This window comes from Alosa alosa, chromosome 10 (assembly GCF_017589495.1).
Source record: "Alosa alosa isolate M-15738 ecotype Scorff River chromosome 10, AALO_Geno_1.1, whole genome shotgun sequence".
NCBI lineage: Eukaryota > Metazoa > Chordata > Actinopteri > Clupeiformes > Clupeidae > Alosa > Alosa alosa.
In genome coordinates this window covers 21821671-21844329 of record NC_063198.1, presented here as the reverse complement: position 1 = coordinate 21844329, position 22659 = coordinate 21821671, and the positions used below count along the sequence as shown (strand labels likewise).

The 22659-nt window shown below is 43.0% G+C and overlaps 1 protein-coding gene across 2 annotated transcripts; it reads left to right on the top strand.

Annotated features, from left to right (window-relative positions):
* Positions 1-3662: 3662 nt before the first annotated feature.
* On the top strand, positions 3663-9615 carry LOC125301444 (transmembrane protein 88). Of its 2 annotated transcripts, none has more exons than XM_048253836.1 (3): positions 3663-4089; positions 5217-5517; positions 7775-9615. In XM_048253836.1, the coding sequence occupies exons 2-3, from the start codon at positions 5218-5220 to the stop codon at positions 8000-8002; spliced, it is 528 nt and encodes a 175-aa protein (XP_048109793.1). In that variant the 5' UTR covers positions 3663-4089; position 5217; the 3' UTR covers positions 8003-9615. The 2 variants fall into 2 exon arrangements, with proteins under 2 accessions (XP_048109793.1, XP_048109792.1); XM_048253835.1 differs by having other exon boundaries at positions 3663-4215.
* Positions 9616-22659: the final 13044 nt, after the last annotated feature.

The window sequence follows — 22659 nt, the reverse complement described above, 5'->3', positions numbered from 1 at the left end:
TCATCTTCAAAAGTTTATCAGATCTCTCATGTAGGTCCTCTGCTGGAGACTGGTGGTACTGCACCTCAGCCTGAGAACGCATGAGTGGACCAGCTGAGTGAACACAGCAACTCTGAGGGACTTTCAGACAGCCTTATGAAATGAAGAATACTTGAAACTCAACTACATAAGTTTTTTTTTTTAAGTATATATTTTTGGACTTTTTATGCCTTTAATGTGATAGGATAGTGGAGGATGACAGGCAAAGGTTTGGTTGCCGTCTTTTTTTTTTGCCTGTAACAGGGAGGGTAGAAGCAGAGAGAGAACGCAGCAGATTGTGTTTCATAATGACTGCAGTGTAAAAGGCACATTGCTTCATCCAGTTCAGGGTTCAAATGAGGTCTAGAAACTTTCTTTCAGTGATGTGCTCTTATTAGAGACTGCGATGAGTTGAGTAACTGACAGCAATTAAAAAAGTTATTAGGGGAATAATTCATATATCTGATATGCTTCAATCAATTTCATCTGACACATGTCTTTTGGAGATTTGCCAAAGAGAATAATTATGTTATTGCCAAAGAGAATTATTATGTTTTAACTCTGCTCTGAGAGGCTCCTATTAACAAGCCTAAGAGAATTCATGAATAAGATGTCAAAACGTATAGGTGGCGAGTCCACCCTTAGTTTTACGCACAAGATTAAGATTAAGAGGAAGGTGAGGCCTCCTACACACCTCAGACCGCTTGCCATGAGATAAAAAAAAAAAACTTGACAAAGGCAAAAGGCTGTCTTTTTCTGGTGGCTGTAACCATAGTAACCAAAAACAGGACATGCGTCAGAGGTTAATAGCCATGTGGGTCGAATGATTTTTTTGAGAGGCAACCGAATATAAGGTCACGGCGAGAGCTCTCCATGCCATTAGTCCCGCACTCGGCCTGTTGCGTGCTGGGTACCCTGTAGAGAGCTCTGTAGGAATACGGAGAAAGCTCCTGTTCAGCATAAACCGTAAGGACTCTTTTGTCATGACTTTCTGGCTAGTGCTTGTAGCTGAATGCAGTAGCCAGAAAGTGGGTTTCAATCAATCTAAGTCAGCAAAGCAAGAAAATGGAACACAAAGCGTCTTCATCCGAAATGTAGACAATGATGTAACCTATTTTCCGGGGCACTGCTAGAAAATTTGTGCCCTATGACAGACAATAATTCTGGGCCTTATACAGTGGGGAAAATAAGTATTGAACATTTGTTTGAGTAAGTATACTTCCAATGAGGCTATTTGCATAAAATTCATCAGACATTGTGTATTAACTCAGATAATCCACCCATATAAAAAAAAATCCAAACATCAAAGTTCATAAGAAGAGTAATGTGTAATAAAGTGGAATGACACAGGAAAAAAGTACACGCTAAGAAAAAGCAGTACACAAAGGCAAGGAATGGCAAGGAACCAGGTGGAATCTCGACGATTCTAAGGGCCCCTGTCAGTGCTGGGCCCTTAGAATCGTCGTAAGTCCCCCGACCCCTAGCCGTGCCCCTGCCTATTTTCAAGTTAAGACTTAATAGCTGTCAGTAGTTAGGTTACAGTATGTTACTTCAATGTTCCAAATGTCATGGACTACAAAGAAGAAGTGAATGAGGACTAATGTTGCAGTACATTCACAGAAGTGTGATACATAAAATACCACAAATAGCCAGCAAGTGTCAGTATGACCATACAAATGTTGTTTTTTTTTTGTCTTAAAAATTCACAGTATTGTTTAAAAATTCACCGGAATAGCACCAAGCAGAAATCTCAGGATGTCACTGGCACAGACCTAGATGGCTAGTGTTATGCCCATGTTCTTTTTCTTTTTCTCTATATCTGTCCATTCTTCTCCTCTTTTCTGTTTGTCTGAAAATTTGTCTGTCTCCTGTGCTCTCAAACATTTTCCTGTTTCTGTGCTCTTCTGCTCTGTCCATTTAATGGACTTCCATTTTCTCCCAGTCGAAAGAGGCAGATAAGAGAGACTGCTATTAGCCCTGAAATTGCAATTTAATTATCCGTCATTCCCTGTTCTCTCCTCCTCCTCCTCCTCCGCCTCTTCCCCCTTTCTTCCACCCCTCCCTAGAGTCAGTCTCTCTCTCTCTCTCTGACTTTCTCTGTTGCTTTCCCCAACGGTGTCTTGTCTGTCTCATGCTTACACTTTCTTTCCCTGTGTCTCCCCTGTCACCACCCCACATCCTTGTCCTCTCTCCCTGACCTCTCTGAATTTTCTGTTCCATTACTCGTACTTCTGTCAGCCTCCTTTGCTGATGCTGGAAGATGGCAAGAGAGAAAAAGGCACACATATGAGAGAGAGACAGAGAGAGAGAGAGAGAGAGAGAGAGAGAGAGAGAAACCCTAAATGGGGATGGATTTAATGCCTCCAACGAATCAATCAATCTCCCTCTTATCTCCAAAACACAGCACTTGCAGCCCAATCCGTTCTATTTATACCAGGCTCATCAAATCATTCTCAGTTTGTCTAATGACAGAAATGAGTGAGTGGGTGAAAGAAAAAGATTGTGTGCATGAGAGAGAATGTGGGGTGGTTGTGGTGGGGAGTAAGAAAGAGAGAGAGAGAGAGAGAGAGAGAGAAAGAGAGAGAGAGTGAAAGGGCAAAGGACCAAGGCTATCATAACCAGCAGGATAAATGAGTGATGCGCCTATCGGTAGTCCTAAGTTCAGACCCGTACAACTTGTTCAGTTTTCTGTTATCACCTTCAGCACCAAAACACACACCTCCAACACCAGCACCACCAGCAGCAGCAGCACCACCACCAGCAGCACCACCAGCAGCAGCAGCAGCACCCCCAAACACACACCTCTAACACCAGCACCAGCAGCAGCACTCACCCCACCCGCCCCCCTCTTCACCTCTGCTCATCTGCCTTGTGCAAAATGTATGAGGCCCTGTCATGTCTAATGAGCTTAGGGCAGCTTACAATAGGATCAGCAGTCAGCTACTCAGAACAATGCCATGGCCCTTCTTCCTCTCTCCTCCTCCTCTTCCTCCTCAACTGTCCCTCCTCTTCCTCCTCCTCCTCTTCTCTCATCTCATCTGATCTCTCCCCCTTCTCATCCACTGACTCTATATGCTCCTTCTCCTTTGACTCTCTTTCCCTCTCTTGCTGTATCTCATTTTCTCTTTTCAAGTTTTTAATTCACTTCTTCACCCCCTCATTTCTCTCTAAAATCTCTCATTGAACTATTTGCCCCTCTTCTCTTTTCTCCTCTCTCTGTGGCTCTCTCTCTCCCTCTTCTCTTCTCTTCCTTTTTCTGCTCACTCACTACCTGTCCTTGCCCGGTTGCAGTTGCCTAAGATGGACACCCAGCGACAGGTCCATTCCTTCTAGGGACCGTAATGTATTATGTATAATATATAATATATCTTCCCCCTATATCCCCCTCCCTCCTGCGACACCACCTCCTCCCTGGTGCCACCTCAGCTGTGATGCATATTTGATTCCGCCGTTTATTGATTCAGTTCTGCAGTGGTGGCAGTGAATTGGACACAGCCTTAATAAGGTTTGCCTTTTACTACAGGCATTTTTGGGTGTCTTGGGGGGGGGGGGTGTCACTGGCAAGGAGGTCAAATAATAAAACAAAGGATGAATGCAGTGCTGTTTTAATTATTCTGTTTGTATTTTTCACTTGTTTGTTTCAGATGCCACATGGGATTAGAGAGGACAGAGCATCTGGATTGGGTTGGAATGGGAGGGGGGAATGCATAATTATTGAGAAAACAAATGACCCTATTACTCACATGAGTGGTCATTCAGTATAATCTCTTATTGGTAATAAAAGACTACTCAGGAAGAGAGATGTTTATGAAAATGGTGGGAATTTCTTATTGTGGTGACCAGGGTCTTTCTCTCTTTCTCTGTATCTCTCAGGCTCTCTCGCTCTCTCTTTCTATCCCTTATTTCGCAGAGCCACGCTGCAGGGATAGACAGGGAGAGAGAGAATCAGCAAGAGAGTACGGCAGCGAGAGGACAGAGAAGTGAAGTGTGTGTGTGAGAGAAAGCAAGTGAGCGAGAGAGACGCACGCTGGCAAATTTCGGACTGCTTATATCGGTAACAAGGCATTAGAGGTGTGTGACATTCTGCAACAGCAATATTGTTATAACACCGCGCGTGTCTGGAAATATTGTGAATTCAAAGCAAACCGAGCGCATTACTGGAATCCGAGGTCTTTTTTCCGGCAACAACATCAGCGGGTATGTAGCAGTTTTCGTAATGCAAAGGAAAGTTATAGGCTAAAAACACACAACATAATATATATATATATATATATATATATATATATATATATATATATATATATATTATATATTCTGTATATATATATATTACTTTTATCGTGATAGATTTGCTTTTAATTTAAAAATGACAGTTTGTAATCAATTTTGGCACGATGGGTGGTCGGGATGATGATAAAAATACTCCTCAAAAGAATGAAATGACATGTTGAGATGTTACGTTTTGGTGGTGCCACAGCTCTGAAGAAGAAAACCAGAGGTGCTCTAATAATTGAATTTCGAGTGACAGATCTATCAGAACCTCGGAGGATCGGATCGATTTGCGCAATCAATTGGCTTCAGTGAAATATGTCATTTTGATTCATCATTACTTAATCATCAAAACCAATATTTACCTTTCATATTTTAAGACTGTGAAACATCTTATGTCCAAAGCATGACTTCCCAAAAGCCATGTAATTCTGTGCGTAATGACATTTTGCCATGCGTAAAATGTTTTATGCACCCATGTTTTCAAACTAAACCTTAACCCAACCGAATGTATTTATCATATGTGGTCTATATCTGACTTACCTGGTTGAAATGTATTGGAATCGCCATTACATAGGTTACAGGTAACTTGCTAGAGGTGCAAAGCTTCTGGGTACTACTTCAAGATGTTTGACGACATTGATACCTTTGTAGTTGTTTTGACCCGGTTCAACTGTCGGAGGAATTGATTCTTTCTGTAAATGCCCCGGCTAGCAGTGCCATCCCATGAATCTCAATTTCTCTGCACTCATGCTTTCTCAAAAAGCCTAATGTAGTCCGATGGCAGCAAGTTAGCAATCTGTATTTTACCATTTTATTCTTTCTCATTACGCCTTGTGCGCTTGTTCCATTATATTCCCGCGTCTCATAGTCTACCAGTCAGATGTAATTTCTTCCTGTGTTTTGTATGTATGTATTGTATATACTAGGATGTGTGGCGTGGACTCGGATTTGGATGACGGTGGCGTGGGTGATGACGAAAGAGACCAAGAAGATGAGTTCGCCATGGCCGAGGGGGTCCGCATGCTTCCCCCTCCCACAGCGCACTGCGAGGGCAGCGTGTGGGGCGGCCGCCGGAGTCGGTGCGGCTGCCTGGTGTTCGGAGCGTGGCTGGTACTATGGAACGTGGGCCTGGCCGTGACATGTGTGATACTGCTGGCGACCGTCTTCGCCATGGTGCTGCTTCCCGCTGCACTGCTGCTTTACGCAGGCTTTCTCTGCCACTCGCGGGTGAGACGTTCAGAGTTGACTATGTGCCATCCGTTGCCTTACATACCCATTAAACACAACCATCATTCAGAGCCAGAGTAAACAAGGGCACCACACAACCTAAAATAATCCTTGTAAAGACGTAAAAGCAGTGTAAGTGTATTATAGACCCCAATGATAGTCTCCCACTGCTGGAGAAAGCAGCACAATCATTATCTCATTTGCTGCAACCTGCTGGCTTTGTTTACAATTATGCTAGTTGGCTAGAGCTCTTGATAGTCTTTTAAATTAAGGTAATTCCAAACAGGCTGGGCTGTGTCTATTTTATTGTCTTGTTAGAGCAGCAAGGCTATATTGGTCTGAGCTGTGGTGGACTATCAGCATAAAGCCAATAGTTTTAAATGAAACACCAGCCACACATGAGTTCACTCAACACAAAGGCAGACCACTCTGCACAGGGAAGCACTCCATGTAACTCTTGTCACAGAGCCGGGAAGGTCATACAAAAAGTGACACAAGATAATATTTTCTTTCATATTTGGCTAATGGACAGATCAAATGGAGCTATTTTGATCCACTGACTTACAATTCCCATTTTGTTAGACAAAATGCACTCAATGAGCCACAGTTGAAATTAAAATTGAAGCTACAGTCCCAAAAGGTCGCAAACCAAGTTTCTTTTCAGACACAGTGAGGGACTTTTGTCAGGATCACACATTAATCATTCAGTGTGTTTGGGCCGGGCCCTTCAAACACAACTCGGGGGAGTGTCTATCAGGGCCCGCAGCTCTGTACAAGCTTGTGCGGGGTGTCTGTGCAGACCTGACCCATAGCGCTGTCTGAATGAGCTCAAAACAAACAATCCAGGTTTTTTGGCAATCGGCACTGCCAGCCCCTCGGGCCCAACACAGGGGAAAGAGTAGGAAGGATGTGTGGCACCGCACAGTTGTCTGAGGTGTGCTGATGAGGCTGGTTGGAGGGGGTGATTAAGCCTCTCCCTAGTGATGTGGGCTGAGGGAGGTTATGGCATGCTTCTGAGAAATGCTGACACGTAAAATGGCCACATGTAAGGAGCTCTTTGATCCCTGTGTTCCACCTGAATCTCTCGCTCGCTCCACTTCCATCTCTCTCTCTCTCTCTCTTTCTCTCTCAGCCTCTCACCCATTTACACTCTCTTTCCTCTCTCCCTCTCCCTCCCTCTTTCTCTACCTTGCTTTTCGTCTATCTGTATATCTCTCTCTTGCTCTCTCTCTCTTTCTGTCTCTATTTATTGCTCTGTCTCCCTTTCTCCTCCTGCTCTCCCAAAGTGTGTGTGTGTGTGTGTGTGTGTGTGTGTGTAGTATATGAGTATGTGTGTGTAAACATTCTTTAATCTGTGTATATTTGTCTAGAAGGTCATTACAGCCGGACGATATCTATGATATATCTGCACATTAGTCCTCCAGCTATGTGTAATTTATGGGTGCTTCATGCAGTATATCATTTGTGTTGTGTTGCCCCTATTACGCTATTGGCTAGGAGTTTTATGGTTCAGCTCATACTTTCTCTTAATATTCTACTCATTGTCTTGTTCCCTATTTGAATCTCTTTTGTCTACGCTATGCTTTCATCTATCTTTTTTCCAGCCTCTGTTTTGTCTCTGACAGCATTGTCCTCCGCACCTTCTTTTTCCGTTTCTGTTGTTCAGCATTTGTGTCTTTGTCTTCTTTTCTGTTTTTCTTCCGCAACTGTCTTCTCCAGCCCCCCTCTCTTTCTCTACCTTCTCTCTCCCTCCATCCCCCCCCTCTCTCCCTCCTGCTCTGATATTGTGTGGAGCTGGCAGGTGATTGACAACTCAGGGGGGAGTTATTGACAGCTCAGGGGCCTGTATCTTATCTAACATGAGGAGGGAGCCGGGACAGGAGCCTGTCACACACTGTTACCTTCTGTCGCACGGTCTCACACACACCCAGTATGATGGCACAGAGGCACACCTACACATATGTAAACACACAGTACAAACATTTACACAAACAAATACACACAAACCTGCACCAACACTTACAAACACTTGCACACAATGCCACACAAAGACAGATTCAGAAACATAACTATTTAAATAAATACATATGCGTTTGTCTGTCAGCAAAGGTACATATGAGTAGTGTACACACACACACACACACACACACACACACACACCCACACACACACACACACACATACACACACACGCACACACACACACACACCACTCACAGACTTTAAACCAACTTTAACCACCTTCTCCCCTCCACAGGTGATGGCGTCCCCCTCTGCCCTATGTCATTACCTTGACGACAACAGCTGTTCTGCTCTTATCATCCTTGGCTTTGTCATGATGTCACCGCTGGTGGTGGTTGCTGCAGCAACCTTCTGTGGGTTGCTTCGCCGGCTCCGCCTATTCTGGCTGTTTCAGCCAATCAATAGCGCCTGGTACCGCGGCCGCAGCTTTGGGTGGAGTGGGGACCTGCGTGCCTGGGTGTGACACACACACCCATACATACACACACAGTGGGGAGGTGACCTCAGTGGTCAAAGGTCAGCTTCTGAGGAGCATCATATAAACATCACTAACAGGTTTTCACAGTGTTGGGGACTGTGCGTTTTGACAAGCACCCATCCTATTGTTTTAACACGGTACTTTGTTTAGATCAATGCACTTTGCCAGCGGGAGAGTAAATGGTGATGCCAGGCAGGCTGTGTGTTTCAGTGTGATTCAACATAAATGACAGGCTAATACCAACGTTCGGCTATGCACTCAGAGAAGACCATAGATCTTCAGTTCATAACGAAATTCAGCAGGCCTAGATGATCTCTTTTTTATTTATTTGCAAACTGGCTAGACAGACGTGTTTTGGCATGTTCACAGAGGCTAGTTATGTAGATGATTTACACCCTTAAGGGCAGGCCGGTCATTTGTACCTCAGCTGTGTCGTTCCATTTCCACATCCACATCTGCAGGTATGTTTCACCTACCAGGCTGGGAGCAGGTTATATGCTAGAGTCGCCTTATCTCAAATCATAACAGCAACCTCATTAGTCTCAGGTCCTGGCTTACTAAAGACATTAGTGACAATTTGATATACATTGGAAACCCATACACACAATCTAATTGGACTAAAAAAGGTTGAGGTGCATGTCTGTTTGTCATTGAACAGATGCAATATTTACCCAGTTAAAGGTTAGGCTTGGACAATCTTTAATAAGACAGGAGATGAGAGGAGGATGTGTTTATGCAACTTTCTATCCATCCGACAGACTCTGTGATTCTTTAACTAGAAATTGGAGGTCAGTGTAGCTTAGCAAAATTCCCCTGGGAAATGTACTGTCTATGTCTCTTTCCGTGTTAGAACAATGGAGAGGGGTGCTTAGCAGGATTATCAGAAGGGAAAGAAGGACTTTCACAAGCACACAGTACACCAAAAGTAATGTCCATCTAATGTTATGTATAAAGTGTTCTTTATTTATTTCCTTCCAGTGGCCTACTATCTAACAGCTTCAGTAGTTTGTTTCTGTTCAGTTTGGGAAGCACTGCTTCAGAAAAGGATATCGTTGCGTAGAAAAGTACTGAGTTCCTGCAATCTCGTTTATGACCAATGGAGTAGTCTACAGCTGTGGGTGTAAATGTATTTTAAATGTAAATATTGTATTTTTGTACCTTATTTATGTATTTATTTAACTTTAATTATCATAATCATATTTTTTTAATATTCATTTTAAGGAAAGAAAAAATGAGCACATATGAAACTAAGGTTGCACTGTATCACTAGAGCTGAAAAGGATGCATTGTAAGAGTGTCACTCAACTTACAGTGTAACTCACTAGGTTATGTACTATACGAATGGGCCATGATACTGTAATATGCTGATGAAGTTTCTGGCATTTTCAACAATCATTTCAGCAGCCTAAAAAGGGGTGGACTCACAAATCTCATCCATTTGAGGGTCTGCCTATGGTGACCTAGAACAAATAGTGCTGACTTGCTTTGCTTATGGGCAGTAGGCTTAGTATGTAGCTGTGTGATACACCAGATATAGAACTTTATTCCAAAGCTTTAAGGTCTTTCAGAAACACCATATTAAAGTGGCACTAAAACATTGCAGAGTGGAATTGTACTCTTGTACTTGCTCTTTCAGTTCAGTGAGCTCTTATGAGGCATTTATATAATCTCTGAAAGTGTACTTTCACTGGTCAGACACAGTGTTGATGACGGTACGGCAATGTGGCCATGATTGCATACAGATATGCAGTAGGCATTTGTTCAGTAAACAGCAATAATGCTGTGAAAACTATGGAATCTTGTTACACCACGAACACGTTGCATTTACAACAGCAGCAGCAGGAGAAGAAAAAATGGTCCATTTGTATCCCTAAGTTATATCTACTCTACATACCTGTCATAACAACTTTATTGCCATAAGGTATTTATAGCCACTAGTTATGCTGCTCACTATGAGTTTTATTTTGGGGATAGTGAGAAGGCATTATCATGCTGATGCTATCTTTTGAGTATATGAATATTTCCAGCTTTACGAATTATGTAAATTAATTAATGTTAGTGAATTAGTCCATGCTAGCTTGCGAGAGGTGCTCAGGGATGGATGCAGTTAGAGTGGAGTTACTGTACGTCAAAATAGAGCATAATATATCTGTAGTATGCTATGTTTCAGAATGATAAATCTACGTTTAAGACTCAGTTTCCAAGAGGTTGGTTTAGATTTGTTTTATAATTGAGAGTCACTTGTAAACATCATTAGAAATGGTGTTTGTGTCGTTAAAGGAATGTGGAGGATGTGTTGAAAATAGTGTGTGATTCAAATGTCGTGATCCAGAATTGAGTACACAGACTCAGGCACTCAGCCTCAGAACAACTAGCATTAGGAACCCTCTGGTGGTAATTTTCCAGATCGAGCGGATTGAGGACAGAAGTTAGCCTAGAAATCTAGACGCGCCCCTAGCTAGTCTAGCAACTCTCCGTTGGCTTGTGAGCTCCAGAAATCGAAACTCAATAAGGCCAATGAAATTGTGTATAGAGTCGTTAGGTGGGCTTAACATAATGATTGATGGCAGAGTTGCAACGGTTTGGCTCGAATTCCCTGCTACTTGAAAACAAATAAGATGGATGTTGCTGTTGGCGAACAGTGTGACACCGTTCCACTCAGTGAGTTGCACAGTTTTGAAAACGAACGTTTAGGGGTTGTTTTGGGACATGTTTGAGTAGCCTACTACAGTATGCCCATTGCCAGCCACCCTGAGAAGTCAAAGGCGATTCAAAACGAGTCAGAAAAGTCGAGACAGGACCAATCGTCAAAATGTCGGTGACCACCACTCTAGTAGACCACCCTCCAGAAAAGGGCCTTAAAGTGCTAAAAAACTGAATTTTCCTTTAAATGATTTCATCTGAGTAAGTAAACATCTATGCTTGTGAATTTCCAGATGCTGTTAATATGTATGCACTAATTTTCGTGTGACTTCTATGTTTCTGATTATCATAGTAGCAGGTCCGTGTCACTGTTACCTAGATGAATGTTATTAAAGAGAAACCAGTAAAATAAGAGAAACTTACTGAAGTTATTCTGTTTTGAAGCGAATGAAGATCTGTGACTCACATTTCAAAAAGGAAAACAACAAAACAAAACAAACAAAACAAAAAGTGACCAACTAATAAAAAAAAGACCAAATAAAAAATATTGGGTACATTCAAAAACCTTTTTTGGAGCCTTTTAGTTTTGGGTGAAGGCTACTATCAGACATTAAATGCGTTTTTGTTTCCCCCTAATCTTTCCTGGAGGTTGTGCTCATCACCTTTCACCATCCTATGGAGGCCATTTTCCTTATCTCCAGGTGCTCACAACTCTGCGGGAGCTCCATCGTTCGCTGCCAACCACGTCGCTCCAAAACATGTCACCACACAGCATCACATTCCACAGGCGGCACAAAAAATAGGGTAAATGGACACGCGTAGTGCTATTACATATTTATGACTGTCAGAAAGCCCATCTTCTTTGTCTTCTGAAGCAGCAGCATGCTAATGCCATTTTCTGATGTATTTATTCAATTACTGGTGGCAGCTGTGTTGGTGGGAAGCCATTTTCTGGGACATTCACCACGACATTCGCCCATACCAAACGCTGATGAATGTACGGTATTATACAAGAATATCACAGTAGAAGCCTAGTGGTTCAGGAGCTATTTTTTGGCCTCAGGGGAAGTTCCGGTGGGTCTTGTGGTACACATTTCCTCCATATCGACAGGAAAATGGAGATTATAGAAATCTTAATCAAATCAGTGATTGATGAGGCGTATTATACACTACAAGATGTGAAACGTGATTGCGATTGCAGGACTCAAAAAGAAAAGAAGTCTGATGTTGGGCACACATCGTCAATTGAATCCCCATTCAGCGCAGGGTGCCTGGACACTTGGTTAAGTGTGTGTATATGTCACATGAGCAGGCGGCTGACAAGAATACTGTTTGCACAAATGTCTGAACAGAAGGCCAGGGCCTCTGAGGATGCCTGCTCAAGCAGTATGCTAATGCACAGCGTCTGTTTTTCTTTTTTTTTCAGGCACCACATATACACCTGAAAAAGATGCACTCAGGTCACCACAACAAAAATAATCGAAGCATCTGCAGTGCTGTAACCTGAGAGAAGCAATCGGTAGACTAGACCCATTTGGTATTCTATGCAGGTCGGTGCTAGATAAACCAAATGTGTTATGAAAGCAAAATGATGGCAGCTCTTGTCAAAGAGTCTTTTGAATGGGAGTTTAGCAGCCTAGAACTGGGACCTTAGCTTAGGAAAATCAAATGTTAAAAATGTTAAAAAGTGCCCTGTCCCACAACTACCACATACTGATTTGTCACCATGGCGACGAGGCTCTCGCCATGGCAACAAAATGAAATGGAAAAAGACCAGACATTTTCTGGTAATGATGGTGATGATTATTAGCCACACTGTAAGAACCCTGTACAAAAGGTAAAGAGATCAGTGATGTGTAAAGCATGGGATGGACCCAATTACACATGCTGACCTTAGACAAAATAGCAGAGAGAGGAACAGAGAAATAAACCCATATAAACAAAAGGGAAAAATATTAAATTGACAACAGTAAATGGTAGCTATCCTGAGGACAATCAAATTGCTTTAAATCCACATTGAAGCAACTTGTTCATAATGAAAAGCAATTAGAACCACTCCAATAATGGATCCAAACTTGTTGACCAAATACACACACACAAACACACACGAACATGCACACACACACACACACACACACACACACACACACACACACACACACACACACACACACACAAATACTGTTGACCAAAACTACATTCGGTTATCAGAGACCCCTGTCCCCATTTAGGTGGATTCTTGCTGTTGAACGTTTATCAACCGCTGCAGCTGCTCTGTTCGTTCCTCTTTCATCCTCTCCTGTAAATCAGCAGCAGAAATATCCACCAAAGTCCTCACCAAAACTCACACACAAATCAAAGGCCAGCTCACACACGCACGCACGCAGAGTCATAAATATAGCCAGCGCTGTGGGGGCTGTACGCATCCAGCTTTGAAAGAAACCATCGGCCCTCATACAGCAGAGCCTTCACATTCATACAGATGCATATATGCAGTTAATGTACAGTCAGTGCATACAGTCAGATGAGGTATATGCATATACATTGCTGTATTACACATAATAAAACCCATATTTCCATAACACTGATAATGCAATGATAATGTCCATAGAGTGGGTAAACATACATGATACATGGTATACATCAAATGCATCCATTTGATTATACAGTTATACATACATATATACATACATTTACAAAATACATTCACTCTGTACTGCATGGTACCTAAACATGTAAAATCCATGACAAATTGGTGATGATGAATGCCTTTCAATATCAGAAAGTGAATCTGTTCATAATGAAAGCTGTTAAACATCATGAAGAGATAGTAATGTTTAGTTGCAATGAAGGGAATTCAAATCCTCCTTTAATTAGATGAGGTGTAAGACAGCCTTTAATGAGTCTCCTATGCAGGTGTTGAGAGTGTGTCAATGCATTCAGCACTTACACACCACCACTCCTCGTGCAGAAGGCCTGTGCTCCACACATGGACCAAGCTGGACTGAGTCCTGCTCTCACATTCCCCGACTTAGAGAGCTGTTTGAAGTGTGCAATGCAGACGAGGTGCATGAGTGGCCGGAACTGAAACGGGTGGTGGTGCTGAGGATAGGATGTGTGTGTGTGTGTGTGTGTGTGTGTGTGTGTGTGGTGGCTTGGTCTCGCTTCGTAAGACCACAGCTGTCAGCCCCATAACCCAGAGCATCTGGCTCTCTGAAATACGTCAATCTGGGCTCCTTTTCAAGGACTGCAGAAAGAAGTGACACTCAACATGGCCCACATAGGAAAAGCAGAGCAGTGCAATAGAAGAAAGAGAGAGAGATGGAGAGAGAGAGAGAGAGAGAGAGAGAGAGAGAGATATGAAAAGACAGACAGACAGACTGACAGACAAAGACAGTGTGTGTAAATAGGAGAGTGAGAGATGAAAGAGTGAGAGATGAAAGAGTGAGAGAGTGCTTTTGACATATTTATGTTGAGAGAACCTGACCCTATAATAAGATTTGAACTAGATCAACAGTGCACTCCAAAATACAATTGGTAACTGTCAACAAACTTAAACTTAAAAGGGCTAACCTTTTAAAGGTCAAAGGTAGTGCCTGTTATGCTATTACAGTTACTCAGCAAAATCCTCCTTGAGCTAAGCAGCTTGTATGAAACAGAATTGAGAAACCCAGATGTAGCTGGCCTGAACCACAACTTGTGGGAGTATACTGTATGTGTGTAATGCACCTGAATTTGAATTACGAATTGAACGTCCGGAGGCCACAGGTCTTCACAGTTGACTAGCCACATTTGGATCATGTGTTCTCTGACTCATCAGACTCCATTTCTGGGGCTAAGTGCCAGACGTGTCGCTCCACTGCTCTCTTGATTTACTGCATCCCTCCCTCATCACTCTCCCCTCCCTCCATCTTTCCTTCTCTCTCTCTCAGTTCAACTCAATTCAAAAAGCTCTATTGGCATGACAATTCATAAAGAAAGTGTCGCCAAAGCATACAGTACAATATCCTTATTTTTCTTTCTCTCCACCGCACTAAATCTTTTTTTCCAATATCTCTCGCTCTAATCGCGCTTTCTCTAAACATGTCAATATAACTGAGTCAATCTCCATCTCTCTCTGTCTCCCTCTCTGTATCTCCCTCGTTCCACCCAATCTTCCTTCATCTCAAACACATGCATGTTCTCTTTCTCTCTCTCTCTTTTTCTCTCACAGCCTCCCTCTCATCCCCTCATTTTCTTGCCAATTACTCTATCAGCTCAACACAATGGGCTCTGATGACATCTCCATAATGGTGCCGTGGCTCAGACACTCTCGCGGGCAGAAAAGAACAACATCAGGAGCCTGAGGGAGGGAGAGAGAGAGGGAGGGAGAGAGAGAATGGTGCATGGTGTTTTGTCTCTGTTCTTCTTCTGCTTCCATGAAATCTGTGTGACTGCAGTCCACATGTGTGTTTAACGGTCCCTGAACTGGGGAGACAACTGTCCGTGTGACTCAGAGGAGGGCTCTGTTCACATAGTAAAAAGGTCTTCAGTTGCCCCTTGGCAGATGTGTGTCTGCTCTTGTGTGTGTGTGTTTGTTAGTATATTGGGATTTTTTTCATTACATTTGTGTTTTCTGTGTGTTTTCGGATCTGTCTGTGTGTGTGTGCTTGTAGGTGTTTGTCCACGCAAGTGTCTGGGATTTTTGATTTATCTGTGTTTCTGGGGTGCAGCTGTCCGAGTATATGTGTGCTCAGAAGTGTGAATTTTTTATTAAACTTGTGTATGGATGTGGGTCTGTGTGAGCACTTTCTGCTTGAATGCACACATTTTGAATGCACACATCTGTTTATGGGTTTTCGATTGTGTTTGTCTTAGAGTGAATTTTTGTTTATCTCTGGTCCTTCTGTAACTGGATCTATATGTGTGTTTTTTATTATATTGTGTGTGTGTGTGTGTGTGTGTACGTGTGTGTGTCTGACTGAGTGAATATCCCTTTGCGATGATCATCTCCAATTATAGCACTAGCATAGCACCGTATGGCTCTGAAATCTATGGCACACGGATGAATTCTCCACACATTAGCATAAAAGACTTCACTCACTCTCCCCTCTGAAGTCTGCAGCAGCAGGAAGAGTGCAGCAGCAGGGTGTGGTGCGATCAGCGGTTAATCATCACCATTAATCACCTCACTTCCACACACGCTTCTCTCTGACGCTTCTCGGTCAGGACCAAAGAGAAAAGCCCTCACGGGAACTTGACATAGGAAAAAAACCCTGCTGTAATGGCCGATAATTAAACCAGCTCTCGTTGAAGAGCCTGCTTAACCCACCGGGCTACAATTAAGCAATCGAGTTGCCAAAGAGGGAGAGCGTGAGGAAGAAGAGAGCGGATGGAAAAATGACACCCCACCACACCACACAATGGAGGGGATGATGTGGAGATCTGAAACACAATCAGTGCTAATTTTTACCCCCCATGCCACGGGCCCAACTGTGGAGCCAATCAGCTCTGATAGTCTGTCTCAACGTGCCACCCGTCTGCTCCTCCCTGGGCAGTCTGACACACAACCACACAGTGTCACACAGGCTGCACAGGCTTGTAGACAGGGTAGTGGGGCTGCGGATAGGCTACACAAGCCAGCAATATCTGGTGATGATACAGAGCATGATGCAGGGGCTACAATTCCATATATTGCAATATATTGTCATACTGTAAGCAAGTTGATATATTGTGATTTTTTAAATATAATTTATAATTTAATATAATTGAATTTTGGCCTCTCTATGACACGGGAAGTAGTCTAACTCTCAGAGTCAGTCAGTGGTAACATTACCAGTCAGCTAGGTTTGCTAATGCTAACATTAGCGATGCACCTATATACACTTCTTAAGGCGTATAATTGCTTCAGTGATATTCAGCTTTGGCATGGTTGTCTGTCTCTGATACAGTCTGAATGTGCATAATTAGCTGGTGGGTGTGATGTGATAGAGAGGAGGAAGGTCTGGAGACGTGTCCCTGTTTAAAGGAGGAAGGTTTGGAGATGTGTCCTTGTTTAAAGGAGGAAGGTCTGGAGACGTGTCCTTGTTTAAAGGAGGAAGGTTTGGAGATATGTCCTTGTTTAATGGAGGAAGGTCTGGAGATGTGTCCTTGTTTAAAGGAGAAAGGTTTGGAGATGTGTCCTTGTTTAAAGGAGGAAGGTCTGGAGGTGTGTCCTTGTTTAATAGAATAGAATAGAATAGAATAGAATAGAATAGAATAGAATAGAATGTACTTTATTGTCATGCCTGCATGAAAATGATCTTTGGTCTCACTGATAGGAATATCATAAAAACACATAGGAAACATAGAATAGACACATTCATTCCATTACACACAGACATATATCCATATATATCCATCTTCCCATCTTTCCCTAAACTCTCTCTCCATCCCTCTCTCTACCACCCCCACCCCCCTGCAAAATGTATCTGCCCCTTCTGGCCCATGTGCAGTCGTCGCCCTCTGCCCTCTCTCTCACTCCCTTTTCCACTATTTCACTCTTTCTTTTCCTCTCTCTCTCCTACTCTAGTGTCCAATTTCCCAACAGAGAAAATGACCATCATTGTTGTATTCGGCACCCACAACTCTTTACACATGTGAGTGGATAAGGGCAGCATGCATCTCCCTCCCTCCCTCTCTCTGTCGCTGTCTACCTGTCTGTGTATCGTCCACTCATCAGTCAGTGCAGTCCTCCTGACTGTCTGCATGGCTCTATTTGTCTCATGCTATTGATTCCTCTCTCTATAACTCAGTGAGTCAGGTAGACAGATAGTCTTTCTGTCTGACAATCTGTCTGTCTTTCTTTCAGTCAATCTATCTATCAATCTATATATCAATTTATATATCTATATCTATATATATCTATCTATCCTGTCTATTACATGTAATACTTTCATATCTATTCTTTTCAATGCATTGAGCTTGCTCCCTCCACCCCCGCACTTCACTCTTCCACACTCTGCCTATTTTCCTTTAGTGCTTTAGGAGCCCAAATTGAGCCTGCGATCACAATGGAATCTATGCTGCACCCACTCTCCCCTACCCCCGCTTGCATCTCCTCTCCATCCCTCGTAGAGAGCGCAGGCTGGCTGGCTGGGTGGGTGACTGGGTGGCTGGGTGGGGGGAGCTTCATACCACAGGCATACGTAATCTCTGGCCACGCTCAGTTCTCTTCTCCTTCTAAGCTCACTCCTTCCTTGATTACTTTCCCCTCCAAATCCAGATCAGTGTGTCTCTTTTTCTTTTGTTATGGTTGTTATTGTGTTGTTCTGTCAATCTTTCCCCCCACTTCCCTGTGTCCTCCAGCCACAGTCAGGCGGTGTTCTTGCAGATGATGTGTTGGTTAGTCTGAATGAGGGCTTTTCATTTGGATCCAGGTGCTGGCAGGCCAGTTCTCTGTGAGAGTCCCTGGACACACGCAGGAGGTTATAGTCCGAAGCCTGGGGGAGGTAAATTGGATCTCCCTCTCGCCGAGGAGATGGAAAAAATTAATCTGCGTTGTGGATAACAAGGCCATGGAGCACCCAGCGGGGGCGACGGTCTCCTAAGTGGCTGTGAGTGTGTAAGCGCTTTCAGATATAACCTCCGGAGTATATGCGGAGGTTTGTCAAACGGAGGTCCTACCCTTCGGAAGATTCAGATATGATGCTAACCTGCGGACCTTATACTGACCTAATACGGATGTATGTGTGAACGACATACACGCACATTACAGAATCTCCGTGTGGTTGTCGAGTGAGGGGTGGGGACTTGTAAAGTTCACAAGATGCAAGATATGACGCAGAATATATGCGGCCGCTGCCTGTCACAGCTGCTTTTTGTTTACAAAGCATACCTGTCAACATTTAGCTTTCCAAAAACGGGAGATTTTTTTTCGGGGGGATGGGGGTTGCGCAGTTGGCACCCGCTTCCTTATTTGGGTTTTGGGTTGCTAGGTTTTAGCCTATGACAAAACGGTTGAAATTGAAACTAAGTGATCGTGTATGTGTAGGGTGTATTTCATACACAATCTGGCAACCTGAATACATCAATGATTTTAAAATGAAGTTTGATGGCCATGCAAATTACGGAGTTTTCCGGGAGAAATAACAAAACGGGAGGGTGCTGGGAGATGACCTTGAAATACGGGAAAAACGGGAGTGTTGACAGGTATGTTACAAAGTGTTAGCCTGGGTGTTCCCATGCTGCCTTGCGCGCGATTTGATTCACGCTGCTAAGGCAGCCTGGAGACCATGGAGCAAATTTTCGCCTGAGATAGGGGACCAATCACAGAACAAGGGGGAAAGCAAGACGATGATGAGCTATGCACAGACGCATTTGATAGACATCCGTGGCACCCAATAAATGGATTTGGGCATTTTTTTCAAATATGAGAAAATTAACGTTTGGTTCCCAGACCACGTCTCATTGAGAAGTGGTGGCGCTAGCCAGGCTAACAAAGTATAGCCTATGCATTATGTAGGCTAAAGAAGAGAAATCTATTGTCCGTAGGCTAATACTTGAAGTAGGCTAGTCACGTAAGTGCCCACTTGAAATTGACCTACAGTATTTGTATGTGTGGTTCGACTAAATACATTTATCTGTTTTCAACGTTATGTACCAGAATTAATTGGCTATTGAACCCCAAATCTGGTTTGCGTTGGAGAGAGAGCATGCACAAACTTTATAGTAGGCTACCAGCCAATTCAGTAGGCTAACTCAAGTCTTCAAGGCCATCATACAAGGTTTTTAAGCAACAAACAAAATACTAACATCACAGTGAAGTTGTTCGTTTTTTCATGGTTTATTTTTTCCAAAAGCATCCTCTCATGTATCTATTGCATTTACGTAAGGAGCTTGGAACAAAGTTGCGTTTTCTTCGTTTTCATTTTCTCTAGCCATATTGCTCAACAAATATCCGCGAGCTCAGCTGTGAGGTCATGAGAAGGCTATCAATGAACAGAAAACCATGTTGGCTAACAATTTATTAAATACTCCTGTTATTGTCGTCAATGACGTCGCTGTAGGCTACTGCCTTTTCACTTCTGCTCTGTCTTTTGAATTCGTTTGGCCTCGCAATGCAGTTGTAGGCTACAACGTGCCGTTCCCTTCATGTGTTCTATCAAAATGTTGTATGCCCTCATGGACAGTAGCTCCGTGATATCTGCATCTTTCCAGGTCGGAGATTTTCTGGACAGCACTATGCCACTCCATCATAACACTGGCATTTAAGTCAGATCTAACCACATGGACGCATCTAAAGAAACGTCACCAACAGCCTCTCACTAGGTGTGAATTTTAACCGCATGTTCTATGCCTTGTTCAGACACAGCACATTTACATAATGTCCGGAGGAAATACTAGGGGGGGGAGTAGTAGAACAACCGGCTAAATTCGGACTTCCATATGACCGATTATGTCGTTCAGATATAGCCTACGGCCCCACCGTTTAACATCGGCAGAACCTCCGGTCTTACACTTATGTCTGAAAGCGCTTTGTGTGTGTGTGTGTGTGTGTCTGTCTGTCTGTGTGAGTAAGTGTGTGTGTGTGTGTGTGTGTATATATGTGCGTGTGTGTGTCTGTCTGACTGTGTGAGTAAGTGTGTGCGTGTGTGTGTCTGTCTGACTGTCTGTGTGAGTAAGTGTGTGTGTGTGTGTGTGTGTGTGTGTGTGTGTGTGTTTGTATGTGTGTGTCTTTGTGTGTGCATGCGTGTGTACATTGTGCATGTATATGTGTGCATCTGTGTGGTGGAGAGGAGAAAATTTGTCTATGCACATGCACAGTTGCACTGATGTACTAACTAAAGTATTTTTTATATTTCACTCACTGGGGTACTATGTAGACACTCAGCAACAGCATATTGTTAAGTCCACATGTCTCTTTTTATTCTTCTCCCAAACTACATGTCTCTCAGTGAACTCCTGCATGTAACTTCATACTACTGCACCCTAGAGGCGGCTCCATAAATGCAGGATACAACAGTGCTGTTTTTTCAAAGTGATGACAAGTGACAAGTTACAAGAGAAGATTATATAGAGTTTCAACAAGCAGTTTTGAGAATTTCAGTTTTTATCTGAGAAATGTATCAAAGCGACTGACAAAAACTGCAATAGACAGAAGATACAGTATGTGACCTGACAGGCAGGAATGTCAGATTCTATAAAGTTTTACTAATACAGTATATCTGGCTTTGCTCTGGCCAAGGGGTGTTTTACTGTATTTGTCATTTTCCCTTTGCACAGTGCTGTAAAAGCCTTTGTTTTCTTTGTACTCAATGTCTGTCAACAGTAAAACTTTGAAACATATCCACTTTCTGCAATCAAAATACTTGCTTTTGCGACATAGACTAAGCATTTTGAGCCAGATACACTCTTTTGCAGGCAACACACTATGTGGTGCAATTTGCACAAATTGTTTTGAGAAATGCACTAACTGTTATACAAATTTGAGAAAAGCACCAAAGCAACTGAGAAAAACTTCAGACTTATTCATCTACAAACACAGCAAAGCAATTACACACAGTGTGACGCAATGAACTGGGAGACACATTCTGAGTAACATCTAGCAAAGCAAGCATACTGTATACTGCAAATATGCATTTACAATTTCTGCAACATTACTAAGAGTGAGAGCCACTTATTATAATAATGATATATTAATTTGATTACAGGTCACTGCCAAAATTATCATTATCATGCATCACAGTGAATACTATGGAGTACTATTACTGTAGCTAAATGTTTTACAATGATCAGTTGTCAGTATACGCCCACCTTACATATCTTCAGTAATACAAATGCAAACCTAGGCAAAAGCGCATTTGGTATATAAGACCGCTGTACTCACCGGTACAGTTCTACTAAGTCAGTGACAAGACCACCATTACTTTGAAAATATATTGAAACCGAAGGAACTATTGAAACAGTATTAATAATTTCCTCTGTCACCAGCGAGCATTGCTGCCAGGGAGCATTGAAAAAGACCTCTTCAGTTTGTCATGATCTGAATAAGTATGAAAGGAATGTACTGTAAATCAAATAGAGGCGGATCACCACCAAGTGATACCTGCTTCAGCTGAGAACACAAAAGTGGAGAGCCAGTAAGAACATGATGAGAGTGCCACAGAATTAACTAGGATACTGTCTTTGTCTTTCTCTCCCTCTCTCTCTCTCTCTCTCTCTCTCTCTCTCACACACACACACACAGTACACTCATCAGTCTCACTCAACACATGCAGACACAAACAAACAGACACACAAACACAATGACACAGACACACTGACACGCACGCACGCACGCACATTTAAAGGTGTTGATGAGGAGTTGCATGTCAGCCAGCAGGAAATGGGAGAGTGTGCAGTTAGTGAGAACAAGAAGAAAGTGCTTCGTCAATCATTCAGTCATTGAGTCATGGGCCAACATACTCTGTCAACCACTGTCAACTCTTTCTCACTTAGAAAGTCACTCAGTTCATTGCTAGGCACACACCCACATGCACACATGCACACACAAACACACCCACACGCACGCACGCACGCATGCATGCATTCCCTAACCAGAAACCCTGGATGAACAGAGAAGTTTGCCTTCTCCTCAAGGCTAGAGATGCAGCCTTCAGGTCGGGAGACCAAGAGGCCAGCCAGATCCTACCTGGGGAAAGGAATATCTAGGGCCAAACACACCTACAAGAAAAGGATTGAAGAGCACGGCCTACATAAAATCACCTACAAATCCCCATGCAACTCTTCCCTACCCTCCTCTACTTCCTTCCCAGACGAGCTGAACCACTTCTATGCTCGATTTGACCGGGAAAACAAGGACAGACTCAGACTGAAGGCAATAGGCAGCAAACTCGCTCAGTATTTATACAATTGCATGAACTCCACCAACACTGTGGCAATACTACTAACATGAGGATACTGAAAACTAATGTGAGTCTGCACACGAGGGCATGTTAGGCAACCACACCCTCAACAAAATAAGAGTCTTTCATACATGC

What these genes read in the sequence shown, in the direction of transcription:
- LOC125301444 (XM_048253836.1), top strand. Translation starts at nt 5,218, where the DNA reads ATGTGTGGCGTGGACTCGGATTTGGATGACGGTGGCGTGGGTGATGAC. An exon ending in GCTTTCTCTGCCACTCGCGG is followed by an intron (nt 5,518 to 7,774) that starts GTGAGACGTTCA and finishes TCCCCTCCACAG; the next exon opens with GTGATGGCGTCCCCCTCTGC.